Source organism: Aotus nancymaae, unplaced genomic scaffold, assembly GCF_030222135.1.
Source record: "Aotus nancymaae isolate 86718 unplaced genomic scaffold, 86718_ANA_hifiasm-v0.15.2.pri h1tg000012l, whole genome shotgun sequence".
Classification (NCBI taxonomy): domain Eukaryota; kingdom Metazoa; phylum Chordata; class Mammalia; order Primates; family Aotidae; genus Aotus; species Aotus nancymaae.
Window position 1 is genome coordinate 12910734 of NW_026988423.1, and position 24434 is coordinate 12935167.

General features: G+C 41.1%; 2 protein-coding genes across 3 annotated transcripts in view; both read left to right on the forward strand.

Moving 5' to 3' along the window:
- CUL5 (cullin 5) overlaps nt 1-10198 on the forward strand; it is a 112467-nt gene extending 102269 nt beyond the window's left edge. The window contains exons 18-19 of the mRNA XM_012474591.3: nt 470-593; nt 6583-10198. Of these exons, the coding sequence (XP_012330014.1) occupies nt 470-593; nt 6583-6777 (319 nt within the window). The 3' untranslated portion in view covers nt 6778-10198. The remainder of the gene's footprint in view (nt 1-469; nt 594-6582) is intronic.
- A 12158-nt stretch (nt 10199-22356) lies between these two features.
- The window catches only part of ACAT1 (acetyl-CoA acetyltransferase 1), a 30184-nt gene continuing 28106 nt past the window's right edge, over nt 22357-24434 (forward strand). The window contains exon 1 of one of the 2 annotated variants that reach the window (XM_012474590.3): nt 22357-22463. In XM_012474590.3, coding sequence (XP_012330013.2) covers nt 22398-22463 — 66 coding nt within the window. In that variant the 5' untranslated portion in view covers nt 22357-22397. Of the gene's footprint in view, nt 22464-23993; nt 24012-24434 lie in introns of those variants that run through there. The other variant, XM_064375396.1, reaches the window with a different exon arrangement.

Consider the following 24434-nt stretch of genomic DNA (forward strand, 5'->3'; position numbering starts at 1 on the left):
CAGAGTTTGTTTTAAAGTAGTATGTAGGCTGGGCGCGTGGCACACGCCTGTAATCCTAGCACTTTGGGAGGCCAAGGCGGGCGGATCATGAGGTCAAGAGATCAAGACCATCCTGGCCAACATGGTGAAACCCCCGTCTCTACTACATACACAAAAATTAGCTGGGTGTGTTGGCACACACCTGTAGTCTCAGCTACTCGGGAGACTGAGGCAGGAGTATTGCTTGAACCCAGGAAGCAGAGGTTGCAGTGAGCCGAGATAGCGCCATGGCACTCTGGCCTGGTGACAGAGCAAGACTCCATCTCAAAAAAAATAAATAAAGCAATATGTATGCTATTTGTCATTTTTCCTTTAAACAGTTATGATATTTTTAGAATATTTCTAAAGATTTTCTCTCAGACATTGTTGCTATAATAGGATTTTAAAAGTCTTTTTCACCATAAGATATTCGATTCAATTCTTTTTGTAGAAAAAATGCAAAAGTTCAGAAAAGGGGTAAAATCAACTTGATTGGACGTTTGCAGCTCACTACAGAAAGGATGAGAGAAGAAGAGAATGAAGGAATAGTTCAACTACGAATACTAAGAACCCAGGTTCGTAATATTGACAGAATGTCTGAAGTTTGTAAAACCTTTGTTTTCTTTTTTATTTTTTAAATTTTGAAACCTTTTTTGAATTGAAAAGCATGTAGGGGCCAAGTGCACTTTGGGAGGCTGAGGCAGGAGGATTGCTTGGGTAACAAAGTGAGATCTTATCTCAATCAGTTTTCTAAAAATACATTAAAAATTCCAATTCTAATTGGAATATGAATTCCAATTTCACATTCCGTTGTAATGTGAAATTAGGAAACGTGTTTAGAACCAAAAAAGTTCTCTAATATTCATTTCTTCTTTTAAAAAAAATTTAAAGCTAGGATTATGATACTTTCTGAATGTAATAAAGAATAGCTATGTATGATTGTTTTAACTTTAGAAATAGTCCTTTTAAAACCAAGTTTTTCAACTTTTACTGTTTTCATTTACTACTGTGTGAAACTTCTGGCCAGGGTATTTTTTTTTCTTTTCTTTCTTGATTTTGTTTTTTGTTCTTTGTTTTTGAGACAGGGTCTCACTCTGTTGCCCAGACTAGAGTACAGTGGCACCATCTTACCTCACTGCATCCTCAACTTCCTGGGCTCAGAGAATCCTCCCACCTCAGCCTCCCGATCAGCTGGGACCACAGGCTTGCGCCACCACACTCGGCTGATTTTGTATTTTTAGTGGAGACAGGGTTTCACCGTGTTGCCCAGGCTGGTCTCGAACTCCTGGGCTCAAGTAATATGCCTACCTCGGCCTCCCAAAGTGCTGGGCTCCCAAAGTGCTGAGCCACTGCGCTCAGCCCAGTGTACTTTTTAAAATATGAAATGAGGAAAAGATGAAAAAAATGCTTATTACCTATAAATCATGTAGTAGGATAATGTAGCAGAGAAAAGATGAATGAATAAAAACCAATTGCATTTGGCTGAGCGAGGTGGCTCACACCTATAATCCTAGCGCTTTGGGAGGCCAAGGTGAGCAGATCACGAGGTCAGGAGAGCAAGACCATCCTGGCCAACATGGTGAAACCCCGTTTTTACTAAAAATACAAAAAATTAGCTGGGTGTGGTGGCACGCACCTGTAGTCCCAGCTACTCAGGAGGCTGAGGCAGGAGAATCACTTGAACCTGGGAGGTGAAGGTTCCAGTGAGCCAAGATCACACCACTGCACTCCAGCCTAGGCAATAAGAGTGAAATTTGTTTTTTTTTTTTAAATTTAAAACACCAGTTGCCTTTCTATTTAGCAATAAATCAGTGGAAAATAAAATAAGAAAAATTGATACACATTCTGTAGGAGCTGTATGAAGAGAGTGGCTCTTTACTGGAGATTCAGAAGGAGAGTTGAATAAATAGAACGATTGAGCTCTTTTTTTGTTCTAAAATTTTTAGTTGTAATTTAGACACAATGGAATGTATCTTTCAAAATACAATTTTCAGTGAGTTTAGGTATACCTGTGTGAACATAACCCAATTAAGATACAGAACATTTCTGTCACACCAGTCATCTCCCCATGTTTTCTCTCCAGGCAGGCTCTCCCCCTACTCTAGCTGATTCTTATTATCATCTCTTAGTTTTGCCAGTTCCAGGTCTTCATATAAATGGAACCAGATAGTATGTACTTTTATAAAAGTCTGACTTTTTTTTGCTGAATATGAAACACCGTATTCTTCAACAATAAGGCTGAATAACTTAAAAAAAATTTTTTTTTCTAATGAACTCAAGCGATCCTCCTTTTTTAGCCTTCAGAGTAGCTGGGACTACAGGCACATGCCACCGCACCTGGCACCTAGGCTGAGTAATGTAAAAGATTGATTTTTCTGATATTAATGTCAAGTTTACTAAATTTCATATGAAAATTCAACTAGGAATATCTTTGGAATTTTACGGATTGATTCTCAGTTTATCAGAATAAATAAATAAGAATGATTGAGAAACTTAAGAATAAGATGGTAGTGGTAGAACTTGCCCTGCCAAATACTAAAATATTTTAAAATCTGTAGTAATAAATAGTATGGCAAGAAGATTACTTGAGCAAAATAACCAAGATTAAACCTACTTTAGGCCAGGCACAATGACTCACAACTGTAATCCCAACACTTTGGGAGGTCAAGGCAGGCAGATCGCCTGAGGTCAGGAATTGAAGATCAGCCTGGCCAATGTGGTGAAACCCCATCTCTACTAAAAATACAAAAACTAGCCAGCTATGGTGGTGCATGCCTCTAATCCCAGCTACTTGGGGGTGCTGAGGCAGGAGAATCGCTTGAACCTGGAAGGCAGAGGTTGAAGTGGGCTGAGATTGCGCCACTGCACTCCAGCCTGAGTAATAGAGTGAGACTCCATCTCAAAAAAACCAAAAACCAAAAAATCTGCTACTCTGTATTATAGAAGAGTGTATACAATAAAGGAAATAATTTCCATGACCCATGATAAGAAAATAAATTATTCACCAAGAGGTGTTGGGAAATTTTTCTGTTTGGAGTAAAAGTTAGAATATATTCAAACTGTGCCAGGATAAACTCCAGATGGATTAAAGAGTTGAAATACATATGCAGGTGTAGTCATATTCTAAGATGTGCAGAGAAATTAAAGTCCTTTTGTTTTGTCTTAATGTGATCTATAATTATGTAGATTCCAGTAATCTATGTAGATTCCAATAATCTAAGCTGTCTTTAGAAAATGCTCAGACTGTATTTCCTTCTGATCCTACTCTGCTTATCCCCATTGTTTGTGATTTTCATGGATGGCATCTGCATATATTGAGGGTGAGAGAGGGATTTACTTGACTAGTCAAGTAAAGAGAGCATCGTATCTATGCAGTTATGACAGTGTCCTGGATTCTTGCTGTTGGTAGCTATGAAATAGTGTATATCTTTGAGAATTTGGTTTTCTTTTGGTAACTGCTGCTGTTGTCCATAGCAGATGAATTTATGGTTAATTCTTTTTCCATTTACTAAGGACCTCATGGCCTCTTCCCTGCTCTGTCTTTCCCTTACTCTTACTGAGCTCTTGAAGCCTCTGAGACTGCACTACATCTTCTGTGTGGCTCGTTGGCCTACATGGCACACTGTTATTATTCTTTGCAGAATAATAGCAGGATTACCTTGCCCTGTCACTAAAGGGCCTGTGGCAGTTCCATTAGCTAGAAACTCTTACTGTGACGTGTGAGAACTGAGGGAGAGTAAGAAGTGCAGTATTATCTCCATCATACTATGCTACTCTTTTAAATAACCTCCAGCATATCAAATGGGGACCAGGGCCAGTGTCCCTCTGCTCTATTTTCCTCTTGGCTCGATAACTACCACCTTCACCTCTACCTAAGGAGAAATTGGGCCATTTACAAATGTCTTTCCTTTTCCTTCGGGTTCCTGTAATCTTCAAGTGCTTGAAGGAACAGACTTTCCCTCTTCCTTCTTCCACTCTGGACCCCTGACATAAACCCCAATTTATGATGATCAAGAGCCTGGTATCTGAATACCGTCGGGGGTGGGAGGAATTCACTTGACCTTCTGGTGTCAGTGAAAGGGTCATCATATCTTTTATTTATTTTTATTTTTATTTTTTGTCGCCCAGGCTGTAGTACAGTGGTGCTAATATCCGTTCACTACAACCTCCACCTCCCAGGTGCATATGATTCTCCTGCCTCAGCCTCCCCAATAGTTGGGATTACAGGTGCCCGCCACTATGTCCAGCTATTTTTTGTAGTTTTAGTAGAGACAAGGTTTCACCATGTTGGGCAGGCTGGTCTCGAACTTCTGACCTCGTGATCCACCTGCCTTGGCTTCCCAAAGTGCTGGAATTACAGGTATGAACTACCGCATCCAACCTGTTTTTCTATTTTTTTGAGACAGGGTCTCACCCTGTCGCCCAGGCTGGAGTACAGTGGTGCAGTGTCAGCTCACTGCAACCTCTGCCTTCCAGGCTCAAGCGATCCTCCTGCCTCAGCCCCTTGAGTAGCTAGGACCACAGGCGTGTGCCACCATGCCCAGCTAAATTTTTTTTTTTTTTTTTTTTGTAGAGATGGGGTGTTGCCATGTTGCCCAGGTTGGTCTCAAATGCCAGGACTCAAATGATCCACCCACCCCAAATTGCTGGGATTACAGGCGTGTGCCACCCTCCCCAGCTGGTTATCATATCTGTACAGAGGAATTGAAGGAATTTTTCTATTACTGAGTAGTGCCGGAATCCCAAGTCTCTTGATTTGCAGCAAAGTAATATTTTTAAATGTTAAAAGCAAATATTACTTCTTTTTCTATTTTGACATTTATAACAGACTGTAATCTGTGCTAAGACAGACAGATGCCTTTTTTTTTTTTTTTATTGGAGACAGGGTCTCAGGCTGGAATACAGTAGTGCGATCTCAGCTTACTACAATCTCTGCCTCCCAGGCTCAAGCAGTCTTCCTTCCTCAGCCTCCTAAATAGCTGGGACCACAGATACAGGCCCCCATGGCTGACTAAATTTTTTTATATATTTTGTAGAGATAGGGTTTTGCCATGTTGCCCAAGCTGGTCTCAAACTCCTGGACTCAAGCAGTCTGCCCACATCAGCCTCCCAAAGTGCTAGGATTACACACATGAGCCACCACACCAGGCATATAGATGCCTTTTGTTGGGTAAAGAGAGAACTTGGACTGGAAAAAGTAAAAGAGAAAAGAATATTTAATGATTTTCTAATAACTTGTTATAAACTTAATAGTAATTTAGGAAATCAACAAGAAAAATTTTAATAAAATGACCTAGATAAAAAAGATTTATTCCGGGCCGGGCGCGGTGGCTCAAGCCTGTAATCCTAGCACTTTGGGAGGCCGAGGCGGGAGGATCACGAGGTCAAGAGATCGAGACCATCCTGATCAACATGGTGAAACCCCGTCTCTACTAAAAATACAAAAAATTAGCTGGACATGGTGGCGTGTGCCTGTAATCCCAGGAGGCTACTCAGGAGGCTGAGGCAGGAGAATTGCCTGAATCCAGGAGGCGGAGGTTGCGGTGAGCCGAGATCGCGCCATTGCACTCCAATCTGGGTAACAAGAGCGAAACTCCGTCTCAAAAAAAAAAAAAAAAGATTTATTCCTTTAGAAACTTAAAAACAGTCGGGTGTCGTGACTTAAACCTATAATCCCAGCACTTTGGGAGACCGAGATGGGATTGCTTGAGGCTGGGAGTTCAAGACTGACCTGGCCAACATAGCAAGACCTTGTCTCTAAAAAGAGAAGAAGGAAAGAAAAAACTTAAAAACACTTAATTGAACCAATACAAACTGAAGATAATATTTCGTAGCAAATATAATTAATCTGGTAAATATATATAAAGAGTAGTACTAAAAAATAATAAAAAAATAAAAATAAAAAAAAAGTAGTACTTACTGACTTTTAAAACAGACCCCAACTGACCTCTACTACTACGCAAAGAAATAACTGAATACAAGGAAAGAATTGGGTGTAGGGGGTTTGTTGTATTTTAATTAATGTTTAACATAATACCAGGTTATATACATACTGTTTTCACAGGTAAGATAACTTTTAAGAATGTGAATGATATGGAAAAAAGGAATTGAAGGAAATAATATTAAAACATTAGGTGTGGTTTTCTTTCAGCAGAGAGGCAGAGGTAATTTTGATTTTTCTTATTTTTCTAAATCTCTGTAATAAGCAGATTTTAAAAATTATACGGGACACCTGCAGAACATGCAGGTTTGTTATGTATACACGTGCGATGGTGGTTTGCTGCACCCATCAAACCATCATCTACATTAGGTATTTCTCCTAATGTTATTTCTCCCCTAGCCCCCCACGCCAATAAGCAGATTTTTTCTAATGGGGAATGAAAAAACAAAAAATGTTTTTATTTGTTAAGGAAAAGATACTGGTCTCAAGATTAATCCCCTAGTGATTGTTATTCATTTGGGTAGATGTTGGATAGAGGATAAATATGCATAAAAAGTCATTTTTCAGTTTGTTGTACTTAATTTCATATATTAATGCACTTTTATTTTTATTTTTTCTTTTAGGAAGCTATCATACAAATAATGAAAATGAGAAAGAAAATTAGTAATGCTCAGCTGCAGACTGAATTAGTAGAAATTTTGAAAAACATGTTCTTGCCACAAAAGAAAATGATAAAAGAGCAAATAGAGTGGCTAATAGAGCACAAATACATCAGAAGAGATGAATCTGATATCAACACTTTCATATATATGGCATAATTTTGAATATCATGGACAATAGTAAGAACCCAAATTTTGGAGTGCTTGGGCAGAAAGTTGTAACAGTTTGTGCTGGAGAAAGGTTTATTTGGACTTTGATTACATAAATATTAAAATCTCTGCCTTACCTTACAAAAACAACTATATTTTGCCAGTCACATTAGTTAGCATGATGGCATTCCCTTCATGTTGCACACTCTTTAACAGCATGCTGTTTTGTGGAGAAACTTGCATTCATGAAGAGCCCATTATCAACTTTTAAAAATGAATTTGGTTTGTACCCACCAGGAGAAATACAGTTGGGAAGGGTGAGGGCGGGGTTCTTGTTGCTTTTTTCTCTTTTTTTCCTCTCTTAAAAAATGTACTTGCACAAAGAAGGATCTTCAGATACTCATGCACTGAAAAATGCTGTTAACTTTTGTTTTTAAAAAATGCAATTAAAACTAGAAATAGCACTCTTGGTTTCTTTTGATGAAAAGAGTGAACTGGTCAGTGCAACATCGGGAGAGGGGAGATGGAGGTGAGAGGCTAAGTATTTAATAGTATCAAATTTTTTGTTCAAACACTGCTCAGTATAATGACTGGATTTTAATGGTGACCTAAAAATGGTATTAAATATTTTCAACTTTCAAATGTTGGTTTTCTTTAAGCAGGAGACTGCTATTTTAATTGTTGTTAAATGATAAAGGAGTTTTTCAGGGTTTTTTTTTTTTTTAATATGGCTGGAGAGCTTGTTTTGAAAAGTGAAGCTTATATTAATTGTTGCTTCAATTGTTTAAAAAATTTTATGGAGCTAGGTAGGTCATTATGATTGCAGAGCCAAAATAGCAAAACAAGCATATTAAGTGTGTTTACTAAACATATTAAGTGTGTTTACTAACACACTTAATATTTATATACCTAATATTTATTATGCCATATCTGAATTTATTAAAAACAATGCAGAAATCTCCTGCTCTGATATAATACAGTTATGTAACTGATCTCTTCATCTGTAGCACAGAAGTATTTTGGTATTTTAACGTCTCATGGATAGGGATTTGTAGCCTCAGGTTTGTTTGCATCAGTCACCTAGGGGTAAGAGAAAAAAACAGCTTAAGACCTGAAAAACAGAAGCAAAATTATTGCACTCTTAATACGAGCAGTAAACTTGCCAAATATATGTACATATATATTTATATATTTTAAAAATAAACATTTTTTAAATGGCCAGAAGGCAACATTTACCGTGTTCCTTTCAGTCAATCCAAAGTAGCAACTTAACTAGTTGCTGGCAACTGAATACCCAGAGTAGTGGAAATTTGAGGACTTGAGGACTTGAACAACTTAAAAGAAAAAATTTATCCCCCTTGGGGAATGAATGGCTCAGTGTGGGTTTTTATTCATTGTGGTGCACGTTTCAAATTTTCTTGCAAATTATTTTATATGTTGTTTGATGTTAAGTAATATTTTTTAAAGTATGGTTTTTGAAGATAGTAGGAAATGGAGTACAGAAAGGCGTACAGTATTACGTTATAGTGGAGTGCTTTCAAGAGCATTTCATGGAATCTGTCCCCACCCGAAGAAGCTTTTGAACTGCCTGCTGAATGGAAGGAAAGCAAATTTAAAACATTTAGAGTTTTGCTGAGTAGAGTAAAATGCCTGTTCTTAAACGCTTAGGAAATTGGAATTTTGTTTATAATTTAAAATTTTACACTTCATCTTTAAGGTAGCAAATGTCATTTATTAGACCAAGCATATTGTGAAGAATTAAACTAAAATTAGTACTCACAGTTCTCTCTAATTAGGTGATTGTTAATAATGGGTAAATTTGAAATTTAGAAGAAATAATTTTGTAGTAATTGTGGCCCTTATGTTTAACAGATAATTCAGCATTGGTGTATTTGCTTGTCCCAATACAAGAATGCCAAAGGAGAAAATGATAGGAGGAAAATTGCAGTCCATTTTCAAAATTTAGGTTTGTTGTTTTAAACCATAATTGTCCTCAGAACTTTTTTGGAACTTCTAATTTGGAGTCATTTAATTTAAGAATGAGAGTCATGATGTTTTGATTTATAAAGGCGAATTTAATGCAAAAGCAGGTAACACTAAATCCATAGCAAAGTTTTTTATTAAATTTTATAAATTTGTAATATCTAATTATGTCTTAATTGTATTTTGGGGAATGAACAGCAGCAAATACTGTAAATGTACAGTTTTCATCTTTTTTTTTTGTTGTGTATACAAAAGTTTAACTACTTTTTGGTGTTTATGAAAACCATTTAGTTGACAAGGTGCCTATGCCATTGTTGAATTTTCTTTAAGTAATTTAACAACAGATTTGCTAATTAAAAAAAAAGAAGGAAAGAAAGAAATCATCTTACCAGCAGTTTGTAAGGGTCTGGAATCACAGTTGGTATCCTTTATCAGGTCTCCTTTCCAATGTGCACCTAAAATTGGTGCCGAGCAAGGATAAAACCTGCAGTTAAGGGAAAAGAAAATCCAGCCTCCCCTACAAAAAAAAGAAAAAAAAATACGTTTAATTTTTTAAAATTAGTAGTATGGCAATAAGACACTTGAGAGGCTATGTTAAGCACTTCTAGTTTAAAGATGGAAACATCCCATCTGGAAAATGTTAACTTTTGTTGCTATCTCATTGCCAGAGTAAGTAGACATAAGACAGAGTTTAGGAAGTGAAAATATAGAACAGTTTTGATGGTCACAATGAAATAAATATTAGAACATTACTATTCCAATGATTAAATGCAGATCTCGAAATAAATTCTGAAGTCTTCCAATTTTTACATTTATTGGAGGGGTCCCTGAGTTCTGTCAACTTTTTAATTTAAGTCTCTTGCTCTTATTTTGTGCATAAATGTTAAACCTTCCAAAAATGAAATGTTAGCTTTCTTTCTTTTACCTTTTATTAAATTTAATAGAAAATATGACCTGAGTAGTTAGAAAGTATTTTGCATTATTTGCAGTAAGATGTCTCTAGCACTGCTCAGAGGGCAAATTTTAAAACTTCAGTCTGGGTGAAAGATTTGCTAGTTTTACAGAAAGATTTGTTATCTTAAACTCAAGCTGGTTTTTCTATTTTCATGTAAATGACTGGGATGCTGTCTTATAAAATCTTCCAAGTTCATGTTTGTGAAATAAACATTACATGAGAGCTTTCCTGTCATCTACACTATATGTTGTCTGGAGTATTGAACAAATTTATTTTAGTTCCTAAGTTGTAATCTATCCTCATATGGTCTATACGATTTTGAATGTGTGCCACTACATACTGAGATGATAATGCTGTACAATTTTAAGTGGTAGCAGTTTCTGTATGCAGTAGGCTGAAATATTTTGATGAACTGCTTAATTTTTGGATTTTATTTTTTAAGTTGTATAATTTATTTTCTTGCAAAATAAAAATGTAATATAAAAGCTTTCACCTATCCAGAAAATGTTGATGTTCTACTATAAAATAGTTTCTAAGAGTTTAATTAAAAGTTTTATAGCGGGTGTATCGTTAAATTTCAAGGTGAGGCCAGGCATGGTGGCTCACGCCTGTAATCCAAGCACTTTGGAGGCCAAGGCGGGCGGATCACCTGAAGTCAGGAGTTCAAGACCAGCCTGACCAACATGGCGAAACCCCGTCTTTAAACAAAATAAAAATAAAAAAAATTTCAAGGTGAAGTAATTTCAGCTAGCCTTAGAAGGAATCTGAAATATGAAAAGTAACCTAGTTATTTATATTAGACTTCAAATTCTAATTCAAAATGAGAGCAGTCAGGAATGCAGCTTTTCCGCTGATGATAGCATGTGGCTGGATGCCTGGAAGAGGTTAAAAAAAAAATAACCAAGCTGAAAGTGATTAATATATTCATTAACTTAGGTAGGCTCTGTCATAACAAAATTCAAATTTTACAGCGGATAAAAGTAAAAAATGTAAACCATCATTTCACATTTTGGATATATTTGAAAATTTGTGAAATACTTATTTTTAAGCTAGAAATAGTTTAGTAATAAGGTTGTGAAACTGGATAGATAATAGCAATTAGTTACTGATCAAGTGAACAATTTAAGAATCAAATAAAACTCTGACTGTAAAAAACTTGAATTGCATACAGGGACTTAATTACAGCAAGGAACTAAAAGAAATTTTAGGGCTAGGTGTGCTGGCTTTTGCCTGTAATCCCAGCACTTTGGGAGGCCAAGGCGGACGGATCACCTGAGGTTGGTAGTTCGAGACCACCTGACCAACATAAAGAAACCCTGTCTCTACTAAAAATACAAAATTAGCTGGGCATGGTGGTGCATGCCTGTAATCCCAGCTACTCTGGAGACTGTGGCAGGAGAATTGCTTGAATCCAGGAAGCGGAGGTTATGGCAAGCCGGGATTGTGTCGTTGCACTCCAGCCTGGGCAACAAGAGCAAAACTCCATCTCAAAAAAAAAAAAATTTTTAGGCCAAATGTGGTGGCTCACGCTTGTAATTCCAGCACTTTGAGAAGCCAAGGTGGGCAGATCACTTGAAGTCAGGCATTCAAGAGCAACCTGGCCAACGTAGCAAAACCCTATCTCTACTAAAAATACATGCCTTTGATTCCAGCTACTCAGGAGGCTGAGGCACGAGAATCACTTGAGCCTGGGAGGCAGAGGTTGCAGTGAGCGCACCACTGCGCTCCAGCCTAGGCAACAGAGCGAGACACCGTCTAATGAATGAATGAATGAATGAATGAATGTTATAAAGCTTCTTTACATTGAGAGGTCATAGCTTGTTCCTGCTGCGGTAGTCAATAAATGTTTTGGACAGCTGGATGGAGGAACACATTTGACTTCATAATGACTCTAAACTCAACCTTAGACTTTCACTGGCATTTGGGAGGTTGGGTAGGGGGAAGAGTTGACTTGGAAATGAAGCTAGAGAGAAATATTTTCTAAGTGAAAAATTTCATCTGAACCAAGAAACAGATTTTTCACTAAGCTTAAGCTTTTGGGCCCCTTAACTTGAACAAAGCCCTGGGAGGGGCGTTAGCAGTTTTGTATTTTTGATTTCGTATTATTTTTCTTAAAGAGGGTCCCCAAAATAACAAGTTGAATTTAGCTCTGTTAAACCTGAATGTAAAAAAAGGGCACATAGTAGGATTGAATGAATGATAGCACATGTGCCTGAGAATATAGTTCAGTATTTTTCTTTTTTTTCTTTCTTTCTTTTTTTTTTTTTTTGAGACAGTTTCTCTCTGTCACCTAGGCTGGAGTGCAGTGGTGCAATCCCAGCTCACTGCAGCCTTGAACTCTTAGGCTCCAGTGATCATCCCACCAGCCTCACCACCATGCCCAGGTAATTTATTATTATTATTATTATTTTGCAGAGAGGAGGTCTCACTATGTTTCTCAGGCTGGTTTCAAACTCCTGGGTTCAGGCAGTCCCCCTGCCTTGGCCTCCAAGAGTGCTGGGATTACAGGCATGGGCCACTACACTTAGCCAAGCCAATATTTTACATTTTAAATGTGGAGACTTTATTTCTCACTCCCCATTCTGGGCTAAACAATTGAATATGGACTTTTTATATCACTAAACTTCTGTTTTGACAGTGGACAGTCCAGAGCAGGGTGACAGTTGAGATTAACAGTTGATGGTAAGAGTTCTAGACTTTTGTGAACATCTGATGAAAGCAAAATACATGCATATAAAAATATAAACAATTCCATATATAAATGTTAAGAGGTAACACACCCAAGAGTAAGAATCTTTAATAGTGATGTCCTAGAGTGAGGAAAGTGAGTAGCAGCTTGCTTTGTGGATCGGTCACGGCCTAACTTTAGGAGTGCTGATCCAAACTTAGATCTGCTCTACTTCTTATGTAGAGAATAACAGAAGACTTCTCTGGGTGTTCATGGGTTCTTGCTATTTTACTTAATACTAAATAAAGGAAATAGAGTATTTCCTTTTCTCCTTTAGTATGCTGTAGTTACTGAGGCAGACTGATACTATTTAGATTTTTCTTCAGCAGTGGTTGATGGGCCAGGCATGGCTCACACCTGTAATCCCAGAACTTTAGGAGACTGAGGCAGGAGGATCACTCAAAGCTAGGTTCAAGACCAGCATGGTGAGGCCATCTCTACAAAAATGTAAAAATTAGCCAAGGGTAGTGGCACACACCTGTAGTCCCAGGTACTCAGGAGGTTGAGTCAGGAGGATTGCTTGGGCCCAGGAGGTTGAGGCTGCAGTGAGCTGTGATTGTACCACTGCACTCCAATCTGAGCAACAGAGTGAGACTCTGTCTTAAAAAAAAGTGGAAGTTGGGAATTCTTTGACATGTTTTTTCCCTATGGGTGCTAAATGTATAATTATTAATACATGTTTTCCCTTACTCTACCTTATCTCTTAAATTCTCAGTAGATGGTCTTGCTCTGAAAAAATAAGCAGAGAAAATAAAGCCTTCAGGCATGAACTCATAACTTGCCTTTTCTCCACCTGTAAACTTTACCTCTAATGTACGTCTTCATCTGCCTGCCTGTCTCGGAGGAAGAGAGAACCTCACTTACTGCTCAAGACCATTTTAACTTTTTCTGAATCTCATCCCCTCCTTCACCCTGTGTTTTGCCCTATAACTATCTCCATCGCCTAAATATTTCAAACATTCTTCTAAAAAAAAAAAAAACAGGGTTTCACCATGTTGATCAGGCTGGTCTTGAACTCCCGACCTCAGGCGATCCACCCGCCTTGGCCTCCAGAGTGCTTGGATTACAGGCATGAGCCACCATGCCCGGCCTCAAACATTCTTCTTTTGAGTATTTTTTTTCTTCACCTACCACAGTGACTCTATGTTTTGGTCCACACACCAGCAGCATTGTCACTTGAAAGCTTGTTGGAAATGTAAGTTCTTGAGCTCTACCCCAGACCTGCTCAATCAGAAACTTGTTCAGGTGCAACAGTCTGAATTTTAACAAGCCCTCTAGGTGATGCTGATGACAGTGAAGTTTGAAAATCACTGGCCTATAAACATATTGAAGATCCCTCCTTCAAAAAATCCTCCCCGCTTACTTTGGTCATGCTATGGCCTTATTTTCCCCCTTCTCTGCTAAACATATTGGAAGAGCATTCCACAGTCTTACTGTCTCTATATCTTCTTTCTTTCTTATTTATTTATTTATTTATTTATTTTGATATAGGCTCTTGCTCTGTCACCCAGGCCAGACTAGAGCATAGTGGTGCAATCACAGCTCACTGCAACCTCTACTATACAATGCTCTCACCTCAGCCTCCCCGAGTAGCTGGGACCACAGGTGCATGCCACTGTGCCTGGTTTTGTTTGTTTGTTTGTTTGTTTGTTTGTTTGTAGAGATGGGGTCTTGCTATGTTGCTCAGGCTGATCTCAAACTCTTGGCCTCAAAGGATCCTCCCATCTCTGCCTCCCAAAGTGCTGGGATTATTAGGCATGAGCTACCATGCCTGGCCTTCATATCTTCAATATGGTACTAATTGGCTCATGTCCCCACAGTTCCTCTTGCCAAGGTCATCAGTGACCTCATTAGTGCTTAATTAGAAGTTCATTCCTGGCCAGGTGCAGTGGCTCATGCCTGTAATCCCAACACTTTGGGAGGACAAAGTGGGAAGATGGCTTGAGATGAACCTGGGCAACAGAGCCAGATCCCATCTCTACAAAAAAAAAAAAAGTTCATTTTCAAGCTTCCTCTTACTTGATCTTATAGCATTTGCACCCTGAACACTCCTAGTTATTCAGTTGGTTTCATTCCTTGGCTTCAAAGACACTGTTCTCTTGGTGTCACTCCTCCCTCTCAACTTTATCTGATTCTCTGGCTCTTCTGCCTGCACATCCTATGATTTCATCTCGTAACTCTCCACTCTTGCTAAGCTACATACTCTCCCTAGGTGATGTCATCTACTTCCCTGGCTTTGACACTGTCTGCAGGTAGATGCTTCAGACTGTCTCCAGCCCAGGTTTCTCTTCTAAGGTCAGCAGGTATTTCTGGCTACTTCAACACATTGTCTGTCACATAGTATGCTCCAATTCATACCATCTCAGTTGCCCAGGTTAGCAGCCTTGATGTGATTCCCTACTGCTCCCCTGCCCACACCACACTATTGATTCCACTTCTGTCTTATCTCCAGAAGCTGGCCTTTGTTTACCTCTGCTTCTCCCGTGTTCACTGAATACGCACACTCCATAACATGCTTATACCATCTGAGGTAGGGAATGATGCACCTTAACTAGCTGCTGGGTGGGTTCTGGCTTTTTTTTTTTTTTTTTTCGTTTTTTCGTTTGCGTGCTTCTCTATTCTGGGCTGGCCTGCATTTTTGAAGTTGATTACCTAAATGTATAGAGTGGTTAAGCTGTAGTCAGTAAGATTATGTTTCTTCTTGGCAATTTTCAACCATCGGCCTAACCTCAAGTTTTCTCTTAATCGAGCTTAGTGCCTAAGCCCTAAGATCCCAGAAGATGTGAATGGGGTATTTCTCTTTAGCCTGTGGCTGAGAGATCACTCCAAAGCTAAAACATAAAAGCAGGGCATGGATTTTTATCATTTTTAAATTCTTCACACTTTCTTAGTACAAGTCTATGCTTAATTATGATCTGTGAAATTGAATTGATAGGTTTGAGAATCACTGTTGAATGGACCGTATCATCCTCTAAAGTGGAGGAACATGAAACAAGCTCAAAGGCATTCTCTGGGCAAGTAGGACTAACGTCTGACACTTAAGAACTTCCTGGCCTGTCATAATGGCTCATGTCTGTGATCCCAGCACTTTTGGAGGCCAAGGTGGGAGGCTCACTGGAGCCCAGGAGTTTGCGCCGACACGGTGAAAACCCATCTCTACAAAAAATAGAAAAATTAGCCAGGCATGTTGGTGTGTGCCTGTAGTCCCTGCTGCTCAGAAGGCTAAGGTGGGAGGATCACCTGGGCGGGAGAGGCTGAGGCTGCAGAGAGGTGATTGCACCACAGCACTCCTGCCTGGGTGACAGAGTGAGACCCTGTCTCAAAAAAAAAAAAAACTTTCTAAAATACCCTCTTGGACCTTTGTTTTTGTTTTTGTTTTATTTTGTTCTAAGATCCTATCTACAGTTTTTTTAAAAAAAAAGACGAGAAAATTCTCAATATGTTGCATTTACTTGGGGATAAAAGAAAAATTATAATCTGTAATGCATTAATGGCAAGTGTCCAATGTGTTCTGTGTAAGGGGAGCTTTTATTAGCAAAAAAAGATTTGCATAAGCTGCTTAGAAACAGAGTCCATGGGTTTCATAGGTTCAAAGCCAGAGTTGTTGTATCAGTTCATTGATGGAGATGCTGTTACTGGGCAGGTATTCTTTGGAGAATGTCTTGTTTGAATTATTGCAATCCTAAAGACTGTTTAATGAAAAACCTTACCAGAGCAGAAGATGGGTGAAGCACATGAAACAGTTTCTAGTAAGTCTGTGGAAGCAGTTGTTCTCTCAGACATGCAAGCATAGTTCTCCTTTCCGGCCCTATTTTGTCTGGGTCCAACAAAAGTGACTGTATTCTGGTATCTGCAACTTTCAGAATCCCAAGATAAATCATGTGAAGGTTTTTAGGAACACTCTACTGTTGTCTTTTGCATCTTTCTATTTATATTGTAATCATTTTCTTATTCTTATACAGAGGGTACAAACATTGCCATTTGCCCATGCCCACTAAAGCAGCTCTGTTGACACTTTATACCTGCCTCAGGATTTCAGTGGCGGCGTCTTCTGTCTCCTAAGCTAGCAAACATACGGAAAGGCTATGTGCATCTGTATTTGTTTTCTAGAGTTGCTGTAACAAAGTACCACAGATTGAGTGTCCTAAAACAACAGATTTATTGTTGCACATTTCTAGAGGCTGGAAGTTTGAAATGGAGGTGTTGCCATGGCCATGCTGCTCTCACTCACTCTCTCTGAAGATTCCAGGGAAGAGCCCTTTCTTGCCCTTTTTTAGCTTCTGGGGGTTGCTGGCATCTGTGGCATTCCTTAACTCATTGCTGCAGTGCACCAGTTCCCACCTCCATCTTCCCAAGGCCATCTTCCCTGTGTCGTCTTCTAAGCACATCACCAGTTACATTGGATTTATGGAACAGCGTATACCAGTGTGACCTCATCTTAACTAATCACATCTTCAAAGACCTTGTTTGCAAAACAAGGTCATATTCTGACATTTTGGTGGATGTGAATATTGGGGGAACACTTCCACCCAGCATAGTCAATCCTCTAGGTCCCTAAAATTCACATTCATCCCACATGCAGAATACATTTACCTTATCCCAACATCCTCAAGAATCTTAAGTTGTTTCAGCATTAACTGTGAATCTAAAGTCTCATCTAAGTATCATCAACTCTAAATGTTGCAAATCTCATTATCTAAATCATGCACACCAGGTATCAGTGAGACTCTGGGTATGATATGATACATTCTAGGCCAGAATTCCTCTCCTAACTGTGGACATGTGAAACTAGAAAACAAGTTATCTGCTTCCAAAATACAATGGTGGGTACAATGGTTTGAATGTGTCCCCTCCAAAATTCATGTTGAAACTTAATTGCATTTTTGTGGTATTAAGAGGTGGGGCCCTTAGGAGATGACGAGGCCCCGAGGGCTCTGCCCTCATGAATGGATTGGCACCTCATAAAAGTGTTGAGAAATGTTAACTTTATGAATATTAAGAAATGCTGAGTGTATGGTAAAATATACTGTCTGCTAAGAAGAATGATGGCAAGGGAAACCTAGCTGCCCGCCCCACCCCCACACGTAGTAAACTACTTGGGGCATTCCAAAATGGCAAGACAATATGTAAATATCATACACTGGTCAAAACAAGTCTTTAAGATATCTGACCCTGCTCCCATGGCTCCCTCTTGGAGAATACTTTTTAGCTTGTTTGTAATCAGTGGTAAGTGGGCACCAGCTGCCTACTTGGTATATTTTTGTGTTATGAGAAAATACAGAACACCTGTTTGTTAATAATAATCACCTGTTCAGAGAGAATAAATACATGGATCAGAATCTGCTGGGGGCCTTCAGCCTGCAATGCTGTCAGCTCCTGAGGCTCTTGGTTCAGAAGGCTACTGGCTCCCCGGATAGACTCACTTAGCTGTTCTATCTGGGTGTCTGCCTTTCAGTTCCTTCAGCACCGCCTCAGTGGGGGTCTCTATGGCCGAGCTGGCTCACGGTATAAAACGGCTGGGAGGAACCTGCTTAGGTGGCCTTTTGCCTATCTGCTCTTTTGCTACATGAGAACGTAGCAAGAAGGCCCTCACCAGACTCCTAATAGCGGCACTGTGATCACAGACTTCCAAACCTCCAGAACTGTGAGTAGTAAATTTCTATTACTTGTAAATTACCCAGTGTCAGATGTCTGTGACAGCAGCACAAAGGGACTGAGACCAGGCAAGCAGAGGACGGACACTTCCACTGTGAAGGGCAGAATTTGCAAGGAATTAAAGGGGTCATGGTCTCACACAAGTTTGTGACATAAAAGGGAAAACTACATTCGTTTTCAAGGCCTTAATAACTTTCTGACTCGATCCAGCCTCTGGGCCCAGTGGGTGCAGTTGGCCTTGGACTCTGGGCCTGCAGCTCAGCCCTCCCTAGCCTCTGCATCCATGGCTCTGGCCTGGGAGTCAGTCATTTTTCCTTCAATTTGTTCTGTCTCTGTCCCTTTCCATCCAGGCTGGTAGTATTTCTGCTGGTATAAAATTCTCAAAAATCATGTCAGTTTTCTGTGGATGTCAAGGCGATTCACACCTTTAGACACAAGAGTTCTCCGCAGATATTTCCTGGATAACCCCAACTCTATTCCTGGCTTCTGCTGACATAGTTGATGGATCCATATGTCACACAACTATTCTCTTTAGCAAATTATTGTCTGGACACACTCTTCAGGGCAGACCTTCTCATCCTTGGCAGTATAGTTAGGCCTAGAATTTTCCAAATCACCAAGTCTTGGTTCCTTTTTGCTTAATTCTGAGGCAGGAGGATAGGGAATTAGGGTAACCAAGGGTTAAGGCATAAGCAAAAGAACAGCAGGTGCAGCCATTTCTAGGAAAAACTGGGCAGCACACGGGCTTCTCGCTCCTGTAATAATGAGACAGAAGTTTCCACATCAGCATCTGATTGACTGTGTGCCAAGCCTTCACTTCAGCCTCTGATTGGTCACAGCCCTTAATGGGGTGTGGCCAATTGGAGTCCTCTAAAGGGCACCAAGAGGTGTTGCAGGTTCTTTTAGCTTAATAAAAACCCCAATTGAAGAAGTTCTTGAGCCCACTCCCACCCTGTGAATTGTATTTTTGCTTCGTCAATAAATCTGTGCCTTCACTAGCCCATTCTTTTGTTGTTCAATTTTTTTGTTAAATACACCAAGAACTTGGACAACTCACGGTTAAGACCTTCCATTTGGGAACAGTTCCTGTCTCTAGATCTTTCCACTTGGATTTTAATGTAAGCAGGCTGGTTTCCAACTCTTGGCTTCAAGTCATCTTCCTGCCTTGGCCTCCCCAAGTGCTGGGATTACAGGTATGAGCCACCATGTGTGGCCCCAGCTAATTTTTTAAATTTTTTCATAGAGATGGGGGTCTTACTGGGTTGCCCAAACTGGTATCACACTCCTGGCCTCAAGATCCTCTGGCCTTAGCCTCCCAAAGCACTGGGATTACAGGCATGAGCCACCACACCTGCCCCCTAACAGAGATATTAGAGTTCTAACTTGGAATATGTATGAATATGATTATTTGGAAATAGAGAACTTGTAAATATAATCAAGTTAAGATGATGTCATATTGGATTTGGATGGGCCCTAAATCCAATAACCGGTGTCCTTATAGCAAGAGTGGAGAGAAAAAAACACACACAGGGGAGAAGGCACGGATTGGATTGATGCCTCTACAAATCGAGGAACGCCAGGGATTTCCAACAACAACCAGGATCTTGGAGAGAGGCAGGGAACAGACTGTCCCTTAGAACCCACAGAAGGAACTGATTCTGCCAACTCCTAGATCTCAGACTCCAGCCTCCAGGACTGTGAAATAATACACTTCTGTTGTTTTAAGCTACCCAGTTGGTGGTAATTTGCTACTGCAACCTTAGGAAACAAAGATTTTGGTACTGAAAAGTGGGGTGCTGCCATATTAATATACACAAACATGGAAGTGCCTTTATTAATAGAATGGGGTGATGGACAGAGGAAGAATTTTCAGGCACATTATAGACTAAGCCTAGATTGCCTTGAAGAGATAACTAGTGGAAATGTGAGAGCCCCATCTCTACAAAAAAATAAAAGGTGGACATGGTGGCGTACACGTGTAGTCCTAGCTACTTGGAAGGGCAAGGCAGGAGGATTACTTTAGCCCAGGAGGCTGCAGTGAATTATGATCACGCCATTGCACTCCAGCCTAGGTGACAGAGCAAGACTAGATTCCAATTGCAACAGTGTCACTACTAGCTTTGTGCCTTTGGACAAACTTCAGGAAAACGTGGATAATGCTACTAATCCAGTGGATTTTTGTGAGGATTAAATGAATTAAACTGTGAAAGAACTGGTCCATATTAAGAACTATATACATAGCTATATAACCAGTCTTTTTTTTTGTTTTGTTTTCTGAGACACAGTCTCGTTCTGTTGCCCAGGCTATAGTACAGTGTTGCAATCTCAGTTCACTGCAACTTCTACCTCCCAAGTTCAAGTGATTCTCCTCAGCCTCCTGAGTAGCTGGGATTGCAGGTGCTCACCACCATGCCCAGCTAATTTTTATGTTTTTAGTAAAGATGGGTTTTCACTATGTTGGCCAGGCTGGTTTCGAACTCCTGACCTCAAATGATCCACTCACCTCGACTTCCCAAAGTGCTATGATTATAGGCATGAGCCACCATGCCCAGCCTAACCAGTCACCTTTTACTGTGTGATGCCCTAGTCATCAGCTTTGGCCTCTCATAACTGGTAATCTCTGTGGGGCCAGACCTTTAGTTTTCTGAGTTATTTCTTTAAAAAGTCAACTTTTTCAGTTAGAAATATTATCTATTTCACACATACACACACGCACACACACACACACACAGAGCTTAAACACTGACATACAGTGTAATGACTTCCTTTCAATAATTCTTGAAGCAACCCGGTATGAAAAATATTTGTTTGGCCTCTGGTAGAAGGGAAGGCTGTGAGTGTGACATTCTAAGGAAGGAGGTAGGCCTTGGTGAGCTGTTGAATAGAGAGGTTCTTGTTGGTGCAGGAATCACAGAGGACTTAAGACAAACCAGGGGTGACTGGGAAATTAAAGACGGGGTGCTGCATTTATCTACAGCTATATTTAAAAATTACCCCAAAACAGGCCTGGTGAGGTGGCTTATACCTATAATCTCTGTGCTTTGGAAGGCCAAGGCCAGAAGATCTCCTAAGGCCAGGAGTTTGAGACCAGCCTGGGCAACATAACAAGACCCTTTCTCTACATAAAATAAAAATTAAAAAAACTTAGCATGGTGGAGTGTGCCTGTAGCCCTAGCTAATCGGGAGGCAGAGATGGGAGGATCCCCTGAGACCAGGAGTTCGAGGCTGCAGTGAGCTATGATTGCACCACTGTACTCCAGCCTGGGTGACAGAGTGAGTACCTATCTTAAAAAAAAAAGCTAAAACATGATGGCTTTAAACAATAACAGCCATTTATTTCATCTCATTTCTGTGGATCATAAGTTCAGACAGCATGGAGAGGATGGCTTGTCTCTGCTCCATGATGTCTGGGGTATCAGCTGGAGTGGTTGAAGGTTGGGGACTGAAATCACCTGAGGCCTTTTTACCCATATTTGTATCTGGACTGAGGCTGGAATTTGATTGCTTCAAAATATTTTCACGGCTGGATGTGATGGCTCACACCTGTAATCTCAGCACTTTGAGAGGCCGAGGCTGGCCGATTGCTTGAGCCTAGCAGTTTGCAACAGCTTAGGCAACATAGGGAGACCCAGTCTGTACAAAAAATACAAAAATTAGTGCCTATAATCCCAGCACTTTGGGAGGCCGAGGCGGGAGGCTCACTTGAATCCAGCAGTTCAAGACCAGCATGGCCAACATGGTGAAACCTCCTCTCCACAAAAAATACAAAAGGTATCCGGTTGTGGAGTCTTGTGCCTGTAGTCCTAGCTACTTGGGAGGCTATGGAGGGAGGATCGCTTGAGCCATGGAGGTCGGATTGCAGTGAGCTGTGATGGCGCCGCTGCACTCCAGCCTGGGTGACATAGTGACCCCTTGTCTCAAAAAAAAAAAAAAAAAATCCTAAAATACTTTGATGAGTTTGTGCTGGGTAGGCATAAAGGAAGCATGCTCAGTGAATGGAAAAAGCTCGGATTACACATAAACCAATGGCCTGAGCAGGTTAGACGTGGTGGACAAGGGAACCAGCAGCGTGTCACGCGCTCTTTAACGCCGGTGCCAGAGTCTCCAGCCGCGTCCTTCACTTGTCAACCTTTCCCCACCCAGGCTGCAAGGTCCCAGCGCCAGGCTCCGCCCCGCCCTTGGCTTCCCGCCAATCACCGCTGACCGTGGTTGCCCGGGGCTGCTATTGGAGAAGTCAGGATGGGCGGTGCCCGCTCTGGGCGGCGAGAGTGAGGAGGAGGCCGCGTCGTCTCTTCCAGTGCTGCGACCATGGCTGTGCTGGCGGCACTTCTGCGCGGCGGCGGCCGCAGCCCCGTGCTCCGGAGGCTGGTGCAGGTGAGCGGGGTCTGTCCCCATTGCGCTCGGACCCGGGATGCGAGGAGTTCCCACCTCGGAAGCGTTCTGCCCGCGGCCCTTGCGGCTCCCGTGGCCCGGGTGCTCGGCGTAGGCCCCGTCACGTGACCGGGTCTGGTCCCAAAACGGCCTAAGGGCTCGGATAAGCCCCAGGGACTTGCCTATTTTATAGCATGTTGCTACTTCCAGTCATCTTGAGTGTTAACTGGTGTGTCAGACAAGGGCCGGTGTCTGGGCAGGCGGGACGGCCGGAATTGGCGCTGGCTGGGCCTGAGCGGTGGGATGCGGGAGCCTCTTTGCAGACCAGAGCTGCTCCCGAGATTTTCTTTAAAACACGTTTGTGTGCATTGTTGTCAGGAGAGGTTCCTTTTCTTTTTAAATAGAATAGATAACCATTGGGGGTATACAAGGGGAGAGGGCACCATGTGATCATGTCTTTTTTGGAGCCGCCTAAAATTTATCAGGGAAAACAAATGACCACTCAGATAATACGATAAATACATTATACTTGACGTAGGAGCAAAGCTCACATACTGAGGGCGTTCCAAGGAGTGGCTCTCCTCGGACTGTTGTATTTAGGGAACACAGTAAGAGCAGAGTCTCAATGAATTTATTCTCCACCTGCGTAAGCAAGGGAGCCCGCACCCCAGATGGTCAGGCAAAGCCTCAGGAATAGGTAGAGACCTTCAGGGTGTGGTTACTGAAGCTTGAGTTTTCTAGGGTGATTAGGGCAATAAGCTTGGAGATCCAGTTATGTTGTGAGAGTATGGATTTCACCCTGTTTAAGTGGGATTGTTGATGTGTTTGTTTTTGTCGCAGTCTCTTGGGTACCAGCCCCAACCCCGTACGTGGGTGCCCTTAGTCTTGGTGGTGAGGAGGGATCGAGAAAAGGAAATAAAAACACAAGAGTAGAATTTACAGCATGGGCCCAGGCGACAACGCGCTCCCAACACTTTTATTATGTGCATAATCTCATTGATCTTAAGGGCTTGGAAGGGGAGGATGAAGGGGTGGGTAAAATGGGAGGGGAGAGAACACTTGTGATCGTTCTAAGACATGCTAAACTGTGCTCTCAGCATTTAACAGCACTGAGATCCTTCTAAGACATGCTAAGCTAGTACTCTGAGTTTATCACTGATTGTTATCAGGGTGCTGCTACATCAGAAGTACAGGAGCCACCGGGTCTCAGACCCGAGGCATCAAGGGACTTTTATCTCAGACCATTGAGGACATAGAGCAATTAAAATCACTCCATATTCGGTGAACCTAGGCAGAGTCTGAGGTGTTCCCTGATCTCTGCCCTGCAAGGCTTTTCTCCTTGCCAGCTCCCATCTGCAAAGACCCTCCAGGATCTTGTGAGAAGAGGTCGCCTCCCTTCTCAGATACCTTTGCACAAGCCCTCTTTTTTTTTTTTTTTAATCTGGAATAAAGTTTTTATACATGACAAAGTCTGATTTTTATTTTTATTTATTTTTTATTGCATTTTAGGTTTTGGGGTACATGTGAAGAACATGCAAGATCGTTGCATAGGTACACACATGGCAGTGTGATGTGCTGCCCTCCTCCCCGTACCTGCCCTGTATCTGCCCTCCTCACCTGTATCTGGCATTTCTCCCCATGCTCTCTCCCCAACTCCCCACCCCCTGCTGTCCCTCCCGTTTCCCCCCGACAGGACCCCAGTGTGTGATGCTCCCCTCCCTGTGTTCATGTGTTCTCATTGTTCAACACCCACCAAAGAGTGAGAACATGCGGTGTTTGATTTTCTGTACTTGTGTCAGTTTGCTGAGAAGGATGGTTTCCAGGTTCATCCATGTCCCTACAAAGGACACGAACTCATCATTTTTTATGGCTGCATAGTATTCCATGGTGTATATATGCCATATTTTCCCTGTCCAGTCTATCATAGATGGGCATTTGGGTTGGTTCCAGGTCTTTGCTATTATAAACAGTGCT